The sequence below is a fragment of the Pelophylax lessonae genome (genome assembly GCF_965119305.1).
Source record: "Pelophylax lessonae genome assembly, chromosome: 1".
Classification (NCBI taxonomy): domain Eukaryota; kingdom Metazoa; phylum Chordata; class Amphibia; order Anura; family Ranidae; genus Pelophylax; species Pelophylax lessonae.
In genome coordinates this window covers 379246477-379264022 of record NC_138768.1, presented here as the reverse complement: position 1 = coordinate 379264022, position 17546 = coordinate 379246477, and the positions used below count along the sequence as shown (strand labels likewise).

Genomic DNA, 17546 nt, shown 5'->3' with positions numbered 1-17546 from the left:
TTTATTTCTAAGGGTCATGTTGATCGAGGTTATAAAATCTGGGCCGCCTGGATTCAGTTCAAGACCACCCCTGCCTTTGTGGATCTTTCTGCTTCTTCCCCTTTTGGGGGGTCACTCCTAGATTGTCAACTTCTTATGTCTTTATGTACCCTTAAAGTAAAGCAAAGTATTGCACGGTACTTATATTGTATTTATAATTTGGCTTGAATATGAGCCCCCCCGACGCCAATTCCCTTCCCCAACTTTTCCTCTCCCTCTGTATCCTTCCCTTTTTTTTTCCCCTTTTTTCTTTTTTTTTTTTTGTTGTCTTGCATTTATATGCTGTTTTTTTATGTATTTTTCAACAGTTCCAGTACGGGTAGTTGTAATTGCTGTAATGATAATGATTTGATTCTGAAAGCTGCATTGATTATTCTTGCCTAGGGGGTTTATGACTTGTAATCAGCTTTTATATGGTTGATTAATAATTTTTGATTGAACAAATTTGAGTGAGCGTGAGTTGGTGTCCCATCTCCCCATGCAGCTTGAGCCCAGGTGGGGTGTGGGGAGGTGGCTCTTTATCATTTATTGTTTCACTTGTTGTTACAAGTCCATATGCTGCAGCACTGACCATATATTAGTTGTAATATATGTAATTTTGTACTTTTGAAAAGTTTTTTTTTTTTCTTTTTGTTTTTTGATACAGCTATACGTTATATTGGAGTTTGTAATATGTTTCTTTTTTTTTCTTCTGAAAATCATTAAAAATTTATTAAATAAAAAAAAAACAGTTGCTGAGGTGCTTTCATTGGAAAATTAGCTTGTAAATGGGCGGGGCTAAGATTTAGGGGGAAGACTTATCTCTGAAGTCAGGAAGGTCAAAGATCCTTGTGTCAGAGAGCAGCTAAGATCCTCCAGACACCTCTAAGTGGGTTTTAAACTTAATAAAGATAATAAAAAGTGTTTGTGGGTCTGGAACATGATTAGTGGTCTAATCTTAGTTTATTAGTTTTGTTTTTTATTGGTATGGTGATGGTGCGGAGATAGAAACCTTTTTTTTTTTTAAAGTGATATTTATAGTGCAAAAAATGATAAAACAAACTGTTTATCAGAATCGCAAAACAATAAAGAACATGTTTTTTTTTTTTTATTGAACTAGGAAGAAAGGGATGTCACAAACTAACCTTATCATAAACATGATAGCTTCCAGAGTTATAAAAACCATAAAACTATTCACCATCTGCTATCAGATGCTTACTTTATGTAATTCATTTGGCAGATAATCCTGTGTTTTAATAATAATGCACTTTAAAAGTACATATTGAAACTCACTTGGCAAAATACAATTCAAAAATATGATATCATTGGTGACCCACTTCTGACAACGCTAGTTTCTAAGCTGTAATGCTTACATTCCTTGAAACATGGACCTGGAATAAGCACGAAGATAAGGAAAATCAAAGTAAAGTCTGAACTTCTAATTTGCATACTTTTTCCAATCATGTGATTTAAAAAGCACTAAAGCCATAGGATCAGCATTACAGCTATGGAACTATTCTTTTTTAAAAGGATAGGTCTGTAGTAGTAGCCTTGGTACCTCACCAGTACTGGTGGATAGGACTACACAAATGAAAACTGCTGTTGGAGGTTGATAAGGCGTTATTGTAACAATACTTACCCCTTTTCTAAAGAAACACATTCTGAAGCATACAGTATGTGGAGTTTATACAGTATCTTCCTACCTAGAAAGAATCTTACATTCTGCATTTTTAAATCCCCACTGAGACTTCCCCTGTGTACACAACAAATCTGACATTTTTTATCACCCACTGTCATTTTTTGCTCTTCTTGTCATTTATTATTAATGACTTATAATTACTGTTGTATTTTTAATATATTTTCATAGTAATTCTTCAGTGGTCTTTCTGTTCAGGTTGACTCATCCAAGCCAGTGGGTGAGAAAACTTCATCTCAGCTGCAATCTCCAAAGTCCAAGCGTCATTCAAGTAGTGAAAATCAATTAAGAAGAGGTGATTGAGTTTGCAATTTTTATGATTATATGATGATTTTTGTAGTTGCTCTCATTTTATTTTCATGTGCCACACAATTAAAAAAGTATGCGGCCACACCAAACAGTGTAAATGTTAGTCTGTTTCTGGAGTAACATGAAGAACAGTGTTAGAAGGAGAGTTCACATACTGCCTGGAGAAGGGACATTATCGCAAAAAAATCTCATATTTTATTAGCAACATGGGCTAACCGATCTTAAAATTGCCTTTTGATGACATTGTTTTTCTTTTTGTTTGGACTGCATTTTAAGTGCCCATTCACACTAGCGCGACTTGTGAGGCAACTTGTGTTGCCCCAGGTAGCTTGACATAACAAAAGCAATGTTAATCAATCAGTGCCGTCTTAATTGGCACTACTGAAGTTGCTCCGACTTCAGAAAAGGGTCCTGTACTACTTTGAGGCGACCTGTGATCCGACTGTCCCATATACTTCAATGGGAGTCGCCTCCTTATCTTAATTGACACAACTTGTTATCAGACTTTCCAGGAAGAAGAAAGAGATTAGCCAGGCATTCCCCATAGACAAAGTCGCCTGTCTCTTCAAAGTAGTGCACAAGTCTCTTCCAAGTCTCTTCCAAGTCTCTTCCAAGTCTCTAAACAAGTCTCTTCAAGTCACGGGGCGACTTTCTGGTAGTGGTAGTGTGAACCAGCTCTTAATCTTTTATTTTTTTCTTGTTTATTTGTTATTCCTGTAACTGAATTTCAATTTTTTGTTCTGAGATGCATGCATCTTTTACAGTTGATCTCACAGAGGCAAACATTTTAATTTTGTTGCAGTTGTGAAAATTTTTAGTTTTTCTGCTGCCCAAGCACAAAATGCAATAACGCAATAATGTAATTTTATTGTTTTTGTTTTTTTTTCCTAGCATTGACTTTCGATGATATGCAATGCACAACATTTGCAGAAAAGGTATGGTTCTGCAGCATTGTATTTAAATGTAACTACGAGCTGTCTAAAATCTATTAACTGATAATCATTGCTCAGACTCCCATGCAGGTAATGTTTATAACTATAGATAAATGAAAAATAATAATAATTATGACAAGGGAGCTTTGTACGTAAAAGATCATTTTTATAGCATAAAAGAAAAACATCTCTGTGTAATAAACTCTATGGTTTTAAAGAGCAAAGAGCTTGAAGGAGAAGTGAAGTAGTTCCCCGAAACAGATAGGAAAGGATCGGCACTATACTATGAAAACAAGTTTGCAGTGCTTTAAGATATCCAAATGCATTAAACATTATTTTATATGCACTCATTGATGTATTATTATGATTCTGTAGCTATCCCCTCTGCGTGATATGCCCATTCACTTTGGCCAGCGGTGGGAATTCCTATGTGATAGCAATTAGAGTCCAACGTGTCAGCATGGCAGTTGTCTACATCCTTGTTATTGTAGACGAGAGCTCTGTCAATAACTCCACCTATTTTAAATTGCGGTTACAAGGCAACTTGTTTCTGGGATCAACCTCTTTCTCAAGCTTATGGGTCACTGTATAGATCTTGTTATTCTTATTCAATGTAATAGTGGTTTATCATGCTGATCTGTCAGTTATGCAATATATACATAAATAGTGTTATGCAATATAAAAAAAACAGACACTGTGATACAATATATAAAAAAATCTAGAAAATAAAATTTGTATGTATCAGGCAAGATGAAGAAATCCTTGCTAAATATAAATGTATTCATTAGAAAGAAAACATGTATGAGAAACTAGAAAATAATGTAGCTTTATAATAGTAGAGTCAAGTTAATATTAATAATAATTAGTTCATAAGAATAATAATGTTCATTAAGTAGAGTTGAGGTTAATTACTGTATATATAAAATATTTGACGCAGTATTTTGTGTTACTGTGTTTAAGCCACTCATTATGTTGCACAGGACAATCTGGATTTAGATGATTTGCACATCCCAAGAAAAGCTAACTCATCTGTGGATAATGGCACTCTGGGTTCTTCTCTCAGTTCCAGCACATATTCATTGCAGGATTTGGGGACAAGTCCAGTTCTCAAGGGAAGCCTTCGGGAAAGGTCCGTAACTGCATGACTATTCTGTTGACTTGTTTGTATTTTTCTGTGGATTCACTTCATCTACAGATTTCCTATCTTTCTGTTTTTAATAACCTAATTGGTTTCTTGTGGCATATTTCGTCTACAATTCACTGTTTTATTTTTTTTTTGGGAAAGATTAATTCACCCTGGCAGAGAGGCAGCACATTTTTGTTTTTTGGCACCTGCTTAAAAGCAAATTCATTTATAATTCATGAAGATAGAGCTGTCATTCATGTATAACACTGTCATGTGCATTTTCCCCTGCCAAAGTCCAGTACAGTTTTGAGGATTGTTGTGTGTGCATAATGGCTCCGCTGAAACTGTTAAATATACTTGTGAAAATGCCCAGTGATGGATGAACTGTCTCTCACTGATGTGGTTCATCTCTAACTGAGGTGGTTCATTTTAGAATTGACCACTTTCTTCCTTGTGAGTCCAGTGCAACAATGTAGCTATTGTTCAACAGTTATAGTTCTCAACAGTTTTTGACTTAAAGCAGAGTTCTGGCCGAAAATACTTTTTTAAGATAAAAATACCCCTTTAATCCTAACATATCGACAATTACATTAACACTATTCACAGATTACAGTACAGTACAGTATTTGATTGTAGATAATTTCTTACCTTTAAAATTGATTGCATAGCGCGGCCATCTCCGGTGTGGGCGTCCGAAGCTGCTGTGTCCCCTCTTCCTGGTTTCTGGCTACCCAGAATGCCGATCGCAATCTCGTGCGGCAATCAGAGGGGCGACCGGCCATGCCCATTGCCTCCTGGGATTGATGACACACATCTCCCAGGACGCAATGCAATGCAAAGCCGGAAGTGACGTCCGGGCCTGCGGCCACAGAGGGGGGAGAAGGAGGAAGTTGAACAAACTATCCTCTGAAAATAAGGTAAGGGACCCCAAAACATTTTTAAATGCCCAATTTAAAAAAAAAAAACAATTAAAATGACATAAATCTTTTCCGTAGTTAATAAACGCAATAACTTTTGCGCAAACCAATGAAAATACGCTTATTGCAATTTTTTTTTACCAAAAATATGTAGCAGAAAACAAATTGCCCTAAAATGTTAAAAAATTTTGATTTTTACATTTATTTTGAGAATTTCATATAAAAAAATTTGAAAAATATTGTTATTTTTTCAAAATTGTTGCTCTTTTTTTTGTTTATAGCGCAAAAAATCAAAATCGCACAGGTGATCAAATACCACCAAAAGAAAGCTCTGTTTGTGGGAAAAAAAGGACGTCAATTTAATTTGGGTAGAGCGTCGCACGACCGCGCAATTGTCCATTAAAATCACGCAGTGCCGAATCGCAAAATAGGGCCTGGTCTTTGAGCAGCCAAATCCTCCGGGGCTGAAGTGGTTAAACCTGAGTGTAGGGTTGAATTGTCATCCCTGCAATTTTTTTTTTTTTTTTTGTCGTCTTCTTTATCCCTGCTGAAGAGACTCACCCTTTTTAATTGTTCAGATGGCCATTATTACTGAGACTGATAGTGAGGGATGAGTGGTGAACAATCAAACTTTTTGGTTTTATCGCTGTCTATGTCTACATTAGCAAGGTTTCGCTTTTTTTTAATCTTATAACCACACGGAAAGTGAGGGGAAATCTTTCCAATGGTGACACTGAAAACAATAAAAACCCAACAGAGTATGCCCCTTCCTTACCCTTACCAAAAGGGTGCCTGGAGCTGGGCTTGAACAGAGCTAATAAAAGTTACTGTGCCCTTTAAAACCTATTGAAATTCTCCTTGTATTGCTTGTATTTGATCTATATAATATTGCATGCTCACAACACACAGAACCTATAAAATCTGTAAAAGCTATTGGCCCATATAAATAACATTTCACATATTACATGCCATTATTCTGTAAATGAAAAGCTGTAAATGACAAACATAACTGTCGTAGAGGGCAACCAATTTATAGAACCATCACTATTTCTCATTATCCATTGCTGTAGAAAATATTAAACTGTTGACATATCTTGGGAATTACTCCCCTTCTGAACATTAACCTGTAGCTCAGCGGATCGCAGTTTCCTGTGTTTTAAAAAGAAATCTTTATGGAGATGTCACATAGATGTCTCATAAAGTTCAATTGCCATCTGCGCAGTGCGAGGCAGTGGATTGCTTCGCACTGTGCTGCACTGAAAAATAGTACAGCACGCAGTACTTTTTTCAGGGCATTGGGCCCAAAAACCACTGCAACGCAGTGGTATGAACTGGGCATATAAGAGACAAGGCATTTTTCCATGCCCATATGATGGGACTAGGCTGGAATAGCTGCCCAACGAAGTCCCACTGCATCTGGTGTGTACCAGCCCTCACTGTTTAGGCTTTACCTGTTATTGCTGATGTGTTCTAAATGTTTTTTATTTCAGATGCCGATCTGAAAATAACACCTGGGAGTCTATACATAACCGCGTGCGTAATTTGTTATCCACTCACAGTGCCAAGCAGCTGCTGTCTTTGGTAAGTAAAACAAAAAACTGAAACAATTGTGGTCTTTTACACATTTTTGCAGTGTTACAACCTCAAATTTGAGTGGGTTTACTGTAATTTGAGGTTGTAACACCGCAAAATGGGTCACTAAGTAAAATCGCCTTTGGCTGTTTTTAAGTCACTACTAGCTCTTCATATGTGGGTCCTGCAATTTTTGCTTCTTCTTGGCAAAAAACTTTGTTAGGTTGAATGGAGATGCATTTGTCCTGTTAGCCATTGTCTCCTGTACAGAAAACAATGAGAAATTCAACATTTTTGAGTTGTCCCAGAGGGTAATAGAAAATGTTCTAATGAGTAAACCCTTCACTTTGGAGAGATCTCCTCTTACTTTCTGCTGTGTTCCTGTGACTGGAAAAAAACAGAAATTTCCCATACAGGACAGACAGAAAAAAAAAAAACAGACGGGGTAGTATTAATTCCCTACACTAACCAAAACTAGAAGAAGGTTTTGGCTTTACATAAGACATGTTTAATGGTTACTTAATCTAAGGTTTCACCTACTTTTGACTGGATAATTAAACCATGATTGATTAAGTGTAAAATATTGGTTAAATTAGCAACCAATAAAAAGATCTCACCCATTCTCTAGTCTGCACTAGTAGCATGAAAAGGAGCATGTGACTTTGTGCTGAATGCTTTCAGCAATGTGAATGCTCCTTCTATAAAACAGTATGGGTCTCAGTTAGGAAAGCATCCTTAAGTGAAGAAAAGGTCTTATATATTGTATAATGTTCTGTATACTTTTATATGCACAAATATAGTAAATGTAACTTAATACTCATAAAAAGTTTTGTTACATGCTTTTAGGATATTTCTAACAGTGAAGCGGATCGTATCCTTGAAAGGACATCAAGGAAGTTACGGAATAGCAGTTTAGATGGAAGCCTATTCTAGAAAAGTAAGTTAAAGATATGGGCTGACATACATGTTTAGGAATATTCAGAACATTATGTTACTTAACTCTTTTGCTGCAATTTTTTTTCCCTCTTTGTACCTATGCTAAATAGCACATTTTAAGCCTAAACACCCAAAACATTAACCACTTCAGCCCCGGAAGGTTTTACCCCCTTAATGATCAAGTCATTTTTTGCGATACGGCACTGCGTTACTTTAACTGACAATTGCGCGGTTGTGCAACACTGTACCCAAATAAAATTGATGTCCTTTTTTCCCCACACAAATAGAGCTTTCTTTTGGTGGTATTTGATCACCTCTGCGATTTTCTTTTTTGCACTATAAATAAAAAAAGACCGACAATTTTGAAAAAAAAAAAAAAAAAGCTATATTTTTTTACATTCTGCTATAAAACATTCCCAATAAAAAAATGTAAAAAAATCTAATTTCTTTATCAGTTTAGGCCAATTTGTATTCTGCTACATATTTTTGGTAAAAATCCCAAAAAGCGTATATTAATTGGTTTGCGGAAAAGTTATAGCATTTACAAACTATGGGATAGATTTATGGACTTTTTTTTTTTATTATTCTTTTTATAAGTAATGGCAGCGATTAGATATTTTTAGCGGGACAGTGACATTGCGGCGTACAAATCTGACACTTTTTGTGGACCAATGACACCAATACAGTGATCAGTGCTAAATAATATGCACTGTTACTGTATAAATGACAATGGCAGGGAAGGGGTTAACATCAGGGGCGATCAAGGGGATAAGTGTGCTCCTAAGGAATGTTTTCCAACTTTGGGGGGAGTGGACTGGCTGCAGTAAGAGAGAGATCGGTGTTCCTGATTACTAGGAACACACAATCTCTCCCTTCCTGTCTGACAGAACAGCCATCTACCTTGTTTACATAGGAAGTCTCCTTGACAACCGCGGACTGGCTCCCGATGTGTCTAATCACAGCGCTAGCGCGGCCCCTAGTGCCTTAACCAGTTTTTGACCTGAAGGATTTGCCCCCCTAATGACCAGGCCATTATTTGCAATTTGGCACTGCGTTACTTTAACGGAAAATTGCGCGGTCGTGCGACACTGCACCGTAATACAATTGTCCTTTTTGTCCCCACAAATAGAGCTTTCTTTTGGTGGTATTTGATCACCTGTGCGATTTTTATTTTTTGCGCTATAAACAAAAAAAGAGCGAAAATTCAGAAAAAAATAAAACATTATTTTTCACATTCTGCTATATAACATTCCCCCAAAAAATCGCAATAAGCGCATTTTGATTGGTTTTGTGCAAAGGTTATCGCATCTACAAACTAATAAACACATTTTTATTTCTATCTTTCTTTTTACTAGTAATGGCAGCGATCTGCGATTTTTAGCGGGACTGCGACATTGCGGTGGACAGATCAGACCCCTAACTGACATTTTTGACAGTTTTGGGGGGGACCAGTGACATTACTACAGTAATCAGTGCTAAAAATATGCACTTACTGTAATAATGACACTGGCAGGGAAGGGGTTAACCTAAGGGGTGATCAAAGGGTTAATTGTGAGCCTTGGGGAGTGTTTTCTAACTGTGGGGGGAGGGACTTGTGAAATGATCATAGAGACCTGTGATCCTATATAGAAGAATCACAGGTGCTCTGTGATCATTTCAGAGAGAACAACGGTCAGCTGTATACAACAGCTGACCTTCCTTCTCTGTCAGCGGGTGCCCGCGCTCGCCTCCCAGCACCACTCCTGCGAGTTGATTCGTGCAGCCAAGCCAGCCTGCCGCAGAAAAACTGCGGCGGGCGGTCGGCAAGTGGGTAAAACAAAATCATATACATGTACGTGATTTTGCGCTTAAGGGCCGCCCTGCCACAGTATATGTACGGTTGGCGGTCCTTAAGTGGTTATATATCTACTGAAGGCAGAGACATTGTAGAACAAAATAGTGGCAGTTGCAATTTGTTGTGTCACACTATAACCACACTCCTCTTTATTAAACCTCTAATTTCAGTAAAAAATACACCTTAAGTGAATTTTAGTGCACACAAACACAATATAATGAAACACTCTATGTCAGGGATATGCAAACTGTGGCCCTCCAGATGTTGCAGAACTACAAGTCCCATGAGGCATAGCAAGACTCTGACAGCCACAAGCATGACACCCAGAGGCAGAGGCATAATAGGACTTGTAGTTTTGTAACAGCTGGAGGGCCACAGTTTGCCTATCCCTGCTCTATGTAAACCAGCACTTGCGAAATAACCCAAAATCAATCTCCAGCTTCATAAATGTGCAAATGTCCGTTCAGTCTTTTTTTTTTTTTTTTAAAGATATGTTTATTGAGTTTCATAGAAAAAAAAGCACAGTAATACAAAAAAGAAAAGAAAGAAGAAAAAGAAAAAAAAAAAAAGAAAAAAACACTCTGAGCTGTATCCCAATGCTTCACAAAACATATCAGAATAGTAACTTAGATGACACACCAAATATCGTGAGTCTGATCAAACAGTAGGTCAAAATACAAAGTATGGAGTTACATTCAGTGACTGTCTGGAGTAACAGAGGCAAGAGTAAATGGGTTAGAAAGCCAGTGATCCAAAACAGAATCAAACAAACAGGGCTTCTTCCGAAGCTCATAGGTGAGTTTATAAAGTGAGAGGCTATTGTTAATTGACTGTAGCCACATGGATATGGTAAGGATGGTGACACTCTTCCATATGAGTAGGATTGCCTTTTTAGCATAAAAGTATATTATGCTCAATAAGCACTTTTCATATTTGGAGATGGACAGGTCTCCAAAAATACAGAGGAGACAGATTTTAATAAAATGTGAATAAAGTGAAGATGTCCAAAACAAAATTGTGTAATGGGTAAAAAAGGCTTACCAGAAAATTATTTGTGTATGTATATATACAGTGCCTTGCGAAAGTATTCGGCCCCCTTGAACTTTGCCACATTTCAGGCTTCAAACATAAAGATATAAAACTGTAATTTTTTGTGAAGAATCAACAACAAGTGGGACACAATCATGAAGTGGAACAAAATTTATTGGATATTTCAAACTTTGTTCACAAATAAAAAACTGAAAAATTGGGCGTGCAAAATTATTCAGCCCCTTTACTTTCAGTGCAGCAAACTCTCTCCAGAAGTTCAGTGAGGATCTCTGAATGATCCAATGTTGACCTAAATGACTAATGATGATAAATAGAATCCACCTGTGTGTAATCAAGTCTCCGTATAAATGCACCTGCACTGTGATAGTCTCAGAGGTCCGTTTAAAGCGCAGAGAGAATCATGAAGAACAAGGAACACACCAGGCAGGTCCGAGATACTGTTGTGGAGAAGTTTAAAGCCGGATTTGGATACAAAAAGACTTCCCAAGCTTTAAACATCCCAAGGAGCACTGTGCAAGCGATAATATTGAAATGGAAGGAGTATCAGACCACTGCAAATCTACGAAGACCTGGCCGTCCCTCTAAACTTTCAGCTCATACAAGGAGAAGACTGATCAGAGATGCAGCCAAGAGGCCCATGATCACTCTGGATGAACTGCAGAGATCTACAGCTGAGGTGGGAGACTCTGTCCATAGGGCAACAATCAGTCGTATACTGCATAAATCTGGCCTTTATGGAAGAGTGGCAAGAAGAAAGCCATTTCTTAAAGATATCCATAAAAAGTGTTGTTTAAAGTTTGCCACAAGCCACCTGGGAGACACACCAAACATGTGGAAGAAGATGCTCTGGTCAGATGAAACCAAAATCAAACTTTTTGGCAACAATGCAAATTGTTTGGCGTAAAAGCAACACAGCTCATCACCCTGAACACACCATCCCCACTGTCAAACATGGTGGTGGCAGCATCATGGTTTGGGCCTGCTTTTCTTCAGCAGGGACAGGGAAGATGGTTAAAATTGATGGGAAGATGGATGGAGCCAAATACAGGACCATTCTGGAAGAAAACCTGATGGAGTCTGCAAAAGACCTGAGACTGGGACGGAGATTTGTCTTCCAACAAGACAATGATCCAAAACATGAAGCAAAATCTACAATGGAATGGTTCACAAATAAACATATCCAGGTGTTAGAATGGCCAAGTCAAAGTCCAGACCTGAATCCAATCGAGAATCTGTGGAAAGAACTGAAAACTGCTGTTCACAAACGCTCTCCATCCAACCTCACTGAGCTCAGGCTGTTTTGTAAGGAGGAATGGGTAAATATTTCAGTCTCTCGATGTGCAAAACTTAAAGAGACATACCCCAAGCAACTTACAGCTGTAATCACAGCAAAAGGTGGCGCTACAAAGTATTAACTTAAGGGGGCTGAATAATTTTGCATGCCCAATTTTTTCAGTTTTTTATTTGTTAAAAAAGTTTGAAATATCCAATAAATTTCGTTCCACTTCATGATTGTGTCCCACTTGTTGATTCTTCACAAAAAATTACAGTTTTATATCTTTGTTTGAAGCCTGAAATGTGGCAAAAGGTCGCAAAGTTCGAGGGGCCGAATACTTTCGCAAGGCACTGTATGTATATATATATATATATATATATATATATATACACAGTATCTCACAAAAGTGAGTACACCCCTCACATTTTTGTAAATATTTTATGATACCTTTTATGTGACCACACTGAAGAAATGACACTTGGCTACAATATTAAGGAGTGAGTGTACAGCTTGTATAACAGTGTAAATTTGCTGTCCCCTCAAAATAACTCAACACACAGCCATTAATGTTTAAACCGCTGGCAACAAAAGTGAGTACACCCCTATCTCCCCTAAGTGAAAATGTCCAAATCGGGCCCAATTAGCAATTATTCCTCCCCGGTGTCATGTTAGCATTACATGGTCACAGGTGTCAATGGGGAGCAGGTGTGTTAAATTTGGTGTTATCACTCTCACTCTCTCATACTGGAAGTTCAACATGGCACCTCATGGCAAAGAACTCTCTGAGGATCTGAAAAAAAGAATTGTTGCTCTACATAAAGATGGCCTATGCTATAAGAAGATTGCCAAGACCCTAAAACTGAGCTGCTGCATGGTGGCCAAGACCATACAGTGGTTTAACAGGGCAGGTTCCACTTAGAACAGGCCTCACCATGGTTGACCAAAGAGGTTAAGTGCATGTGCTCAGCATCATATCCAGAGGTTGTCTTTGGAAAATAGGTGTATGAGTGCTGCCAGCATTGCTGCAGAAGTTGAAGGGGTGGTGGTGGTGGGGGGGGGGGGGGGTGGGTTCAGCCTGTCAGTGCTCAGACCATACACTGCACACTGCATCAAATTGGTCTGCATGGCTGTAGTCCTAGAAGGAAGCCTCTTCTAAAGATGATGCACAAGAAAGCCTGCAAACATTTTGCTGAAGACAAGCAGACTAGACCATGGATTACTGTAGTCCTGTATTCTGATAAGACAAAGATAACCTTATTTGGTTCGGATGGTGTCAAGTGTGCGTGGTGGCAACAAGGTGAGGAGTACAAAGCCAAGTGTGCCTTGCCTACAGTCAAGCATTGTGGTGGGAGTGTCATGGTCTGGGGCTGCATGAGTGCTGCCAGCACTGGGGTGCTACAGTTTATTGAGGGAACCATGAATGCCAACATGTACTGTGACATACTGAAGCAGAGCGTGATCCCCTCCCTTCAGAGACTGGGCCGCAGGGCAGTATTCCAACATGATAATAACCCCAAACACACCTCCAAGACGACCACTTCATTGCTAAAGAAGCTGAGGGTAAAGGTAATGGACTGGCCACATGAGCCAGAATTATTGTTGGTTTGTACAGGATCAAATACTTATTTCTCTTTCGTTAATTGACAGACACAGCTCTTCATTTTCTTGACCATAGGGTTATACTGCCCCCTACAGGAGTAGGACACTAGGCAGAGAAAAAGCTTGAACACGCTTATGGGGCAGTCCCTGGGGGGTATACTCCCACCTCCTGCTATAGGTATTCAGTTTTTTTCTGCCTTGTCAAGAGTAAAACCTATTTTTTTACTGGGATCTCTGGTCCTGGCAATTTTTTTCTTTTAACATGGAATTTTTTCTGCTTTATATTATTTTCTTACTGTGAGAGCTACAATCAAATGCTGGACTGGGCAACAAACTAGATAATATAGATCCTTCCAGTCTGGCCAGTGAGCATGTGCAGACCGCAGCTCTGCACTATGTTGGCTGCGACATTGCCCCACTAGACGGGGGCTGGCCTGCGAGTTAAACGTCTCGCGAGGGCGCATACAAACTGGCTTTGGCCTGAGTCGCAGCGTTGCCCTCCCTGTGTCCCAAGCCTAAGCATCCTCAAGAAGTTGCCTTGCACTCCCTAGATGTGGTTCAGGCAATAATGGTGTTTCGGGCAGCTACAGAGTCTTTTAGGAAATCAGACTCACTATTTGTCCTCACGGATGGACCTCACAAGGGGCTGGCTGCTTCTGCTGTGACCATTTACAGATGGATCAAACAGACTGTGGTTCAGGCTTATTCTATTAAGGGTCAGGTTCCTCCTTTCCCTGTAAAGGCGCACTCTACTCGGGCGCTTAGTGCCTCCTGGGCCTTCTGTCATCAGGCTTCAGTGATGCAGGTTTTTAGGCGGCTACGTGGTCGTCTGTACACACATTCACAAAGTTTTATAAAGTGTATGTGTTGGCATCTGCGGATGCTTCTTTTGACTGCAAAGTTTAGCAGGCTGCTGTTTAGAGGACTTGTCCTCTTTGAGGGTGTTTTTTCAGGTGAGCTCCAGGTTACCTGGTTTGCTAAGTTTAGCCTTGGGAAAGTTTGTTTTTTCTGCTGTTCCCACCCCTCACGTTTGACACTGCTTTGGGAGGTCCCTACGGTCAAGAAGATGAAGAGCTGTGTCCTTCAATAAATGAAAGAGAAAATGGGATTCTTGTCTTATCGTAAAATCCATTTCTCTGATGTTCATTGACGGAAACAGCACCCGCCTGAAGTTGGGTTTTTTCCTTCTGACACTGCTTGTTACAAAACTGAATACCTACCTATAGCAGGAAGTGGGAGTATACCCCCAGAGACTGCCCCAAAGGTGTGTTCAAGCTTTTTCTCTGCCTAGTGTCCTATTCCTGTAGGGGGCAGTATAACCCTATGGTCAAGAAGATGAAGAGCTGTGTCCGTCAATGAACATCAGAGAAATGGATTTTATGATAAGACAAAAATCCCATTTTTACTAATGAAACTGCAATTTAAAACATTTGTATCATTTGTATCACTATTATCCTGGTGACAGAAAGTATTGGAAAAGCCAATCAAATAGTAGGGAGATCTTCAACGTTTAGACCCCTTTTCCAGTGACAACTTACATTGGATTTCCCCTCACTTTGGAGAGATTGCCTCCTTTTCAGTTCTTGGTATTAATCTCTTACAGTAGGTAATGGAAAATCTCCTTTACAGGGCACAGAGAGCAAAAAAAATAAATAAAAAACAGACAGGGGTTTTAACAATTCCCAAAAGTAGAAAAAGAGTTTTAGCTGTAGACAAATTTAAAGCGTTGGCTTCCTTTTATCACCTTCCATAGAAATAAGTATTATCCAGTCCTATGTGACAACAAGAAGGGGTCCCAGCATCTTCTCCAAACACATCTAGCATAAATGGCCTTTGGGCAACTAACTGCAAGGGCTGTTTTTCCTATATTTTATATAATTTTATTTCTGATAAGAAAACATTAAGACATTCTGATTTGTGTATATTCGTTCCAGGGACATTTTCTCAAAGCAAGATTGCTTATTTATTATACATTATACAAAAATCTACTTATGCCTCTGGTACTTCACCTGTAAGTGACTTCTTGATTAACTAGAATATATTAATATTGCTCATACACCTTTTATTGGTCACGGCAATGTGGACAACTAAATTACTCCTGACAAGCTGCTCTGGCACACCACAATCTGCACGTTTTTTACAATGCATTAAATACCTTGAATACTAGCAATAAAAAGGTATCACCTGCATTTAGTCGCTTTCCCAGTCTTTCCCAGTCTTATACTCCCATGTACCTGATCCAGTTAGATATCTGTATTCAGCTGCTTGTCAAAAATCTTCCTAGTTTGGCCTGCACATGCCCTCTCCAATTCTATTAATTCACATGGACTTCCTAGTACAAGTTCGGGAATAAATAAAATTGCAGAGATTTGACAAGTGGTCGAGCAATGTTTTGTTTTGGACAGAGTAAAGAGGGATAAGAACCCAGGTAAACTCAGGTTGTACTGCTGTATGGGGCTCCACTGGAGAGATTTTCCATCGCTTTTTGTTCTGGGGACAACATTTTTTTAGTTTATTGAAAATAATTGCACATACAAATTATTCTGGTCAAGCAACATTTTGCCAGACAGGTAGTGAGGGAAAAAATCTGCAAAACCAAAACATTGCAACATTTTTACTTTTAATTAACAAATATAAATGCGCTTTTAAGATAAAGTGCTAGTGCATCAATAATTCAAAAAAATGCAAACCAAGTGGTAAAACAGATACTTAAACAAGTATGTTTAACATAAATATGTGCAAAAAAATAAATTAATTCATAAGCATCCAAGGAAAATTCCTTATAGAGAAAAAAAGTGCACAGGGCAAACAGTCCATCAATAAATGCATGTGTCACCAAAATCCAGTAATCCTGTGTGAATTTACACCATTAATTTACACACTGTGTGAATTTACACCCCTCCATACCCGAGTGCGCACTCCACTCACAAGCCACTTACCAACAGGTAAGACCTCAAAATGGAGGTCTGGCTGCACTTTTTTTTAAAGTGCAGCCTGGCCTCCATCTTTGAGGTCTTACCTGTTAGTAAGTGGCTTGTGAGTGGGGTGCGGCTCTCGGGTGCGGAGTGGTACATATTCCAACACACACACCCTGTATATTTTTTTTGAAGTTCATATTACACCGCTTATATTTTTGGGATGTAAATAAAATTAATTGCAAAAGTGTGTATTTGTTGCTAAGTTCCTGTGCATATTTTACCCGCTGACCTGACCTATGTAACCATATAACCCTAGTCAGGTCATTCAGGTTGTTTATGCTTGAAATTTGCTTGTGACAGATTTGCAAACATTGGTTCACGTAATACTTGATTTTTTTTTTTCTAAAGGGCTAAATAAAACTGCTGATTTGCCTTCAAGTGTCAACAATCCTAAGATTTTTGCAACTCAGGGTGCTGGATATGTGGAGACTACTGTATGTAATCTACAACACTATATGATTGTGAATTAAAATTTATTTATTCTTGTGTGTGACTTTTTTGTAATTTTTGTATTGTGTTTTTTTAAATCTTATGTTATGCAAATATTTTTTATAACAATAAAATATGTATATTATATTGTTCTTATAATTTTTTTTTATGTTTACTTAAGACTGAAAGATTATGCAGACTAATGAAAGTGAATAGAAGTAATATTTATAGCAAGATTGCTAAAGTCTCCATACATGAGAGATTGTTGCCTGAACATGTTCAGTGCTATTGTTTACCAGTGTGTTTTACCTGTAAACATTTTTCAGGGATAACCATGTGAGAAAGGCATTGCACTAAAATAAATGTAACATCTTGGAAAATATCTGCTAAGCCTTGTTGCTTTTTCTTGGATTTCATTGTAATTTGTGCTTTGTAAGTAATAACTGAAACTGTAACATGAAATATGATAATGTAAAAATTCACTATGTAGTTCTGTGTGATTTCATGTGATAACGAAACACAGGGATCTCATTGAATGTACACTTTTTTTCTTTTTTGATCTTTTTTAAAATATCAGGACATAGAAATTATTTAGACAGTGATTAACATGTTTGGCAAGATTGAACCACCATTAGAAAGTTTGCAGAGTACTGTGTCTCCCCGAAAATAAGACCGGGTCTTATGTTAATCTTGACTACAAAAACCACACTAGGGCTTATTTTCAGGGGATATCTTAATTAATTTATGGTATTTACAAAAAAGTTCCTGTCCCCCACCCTCTTCCCCTGTCAGCTCAGGAGTCAGCATCATGAAATTCTGTAATGCCAAAAATAAACCCTACTTAAAGTCCTTGTAAAGTCCATGCGTCCCATGC

The 17546-nt window shown here is 38.3% G+C and overlaps 1 protein-coding gene across 1 annotated transcript in view; it reads left to right on the top strand.

Annotated features, from left to right (window-relative positions):
- The window catches only part of SPATA6L (spermatogenesis associated 6 like), a 91054-nt gene extending 74300 nt beyond the window's left edge, over positions 1–16754 (top strand). Inside the window, exons 9-14 of the mRNA XM_082243306.1 lie at positions 1913–2009; positions 2915–2958; positions 3936–4084; positions 6489–6579; positions 7417–7507; positions 16592–16754. Of these exons, the coding sequence (XP_082099432.1) occupies positions 1913–2009; positions 2915–2958; positions 3936–4084; positions 6489–6579; positions 7417–7503 (468 nt within the window). The 3' untranslated portion in view covers positions 7504–7507; positions 16592–16754. The remainder of the gene's footprint in view (positions 1–1912; positions 2010–2914; positions 2959–3935; positions 4085–6488; positions 6580–7416; positions 7508–16591) is intronic.
- Positions 16755–17546: the final 792 nt, after the last annotated feature.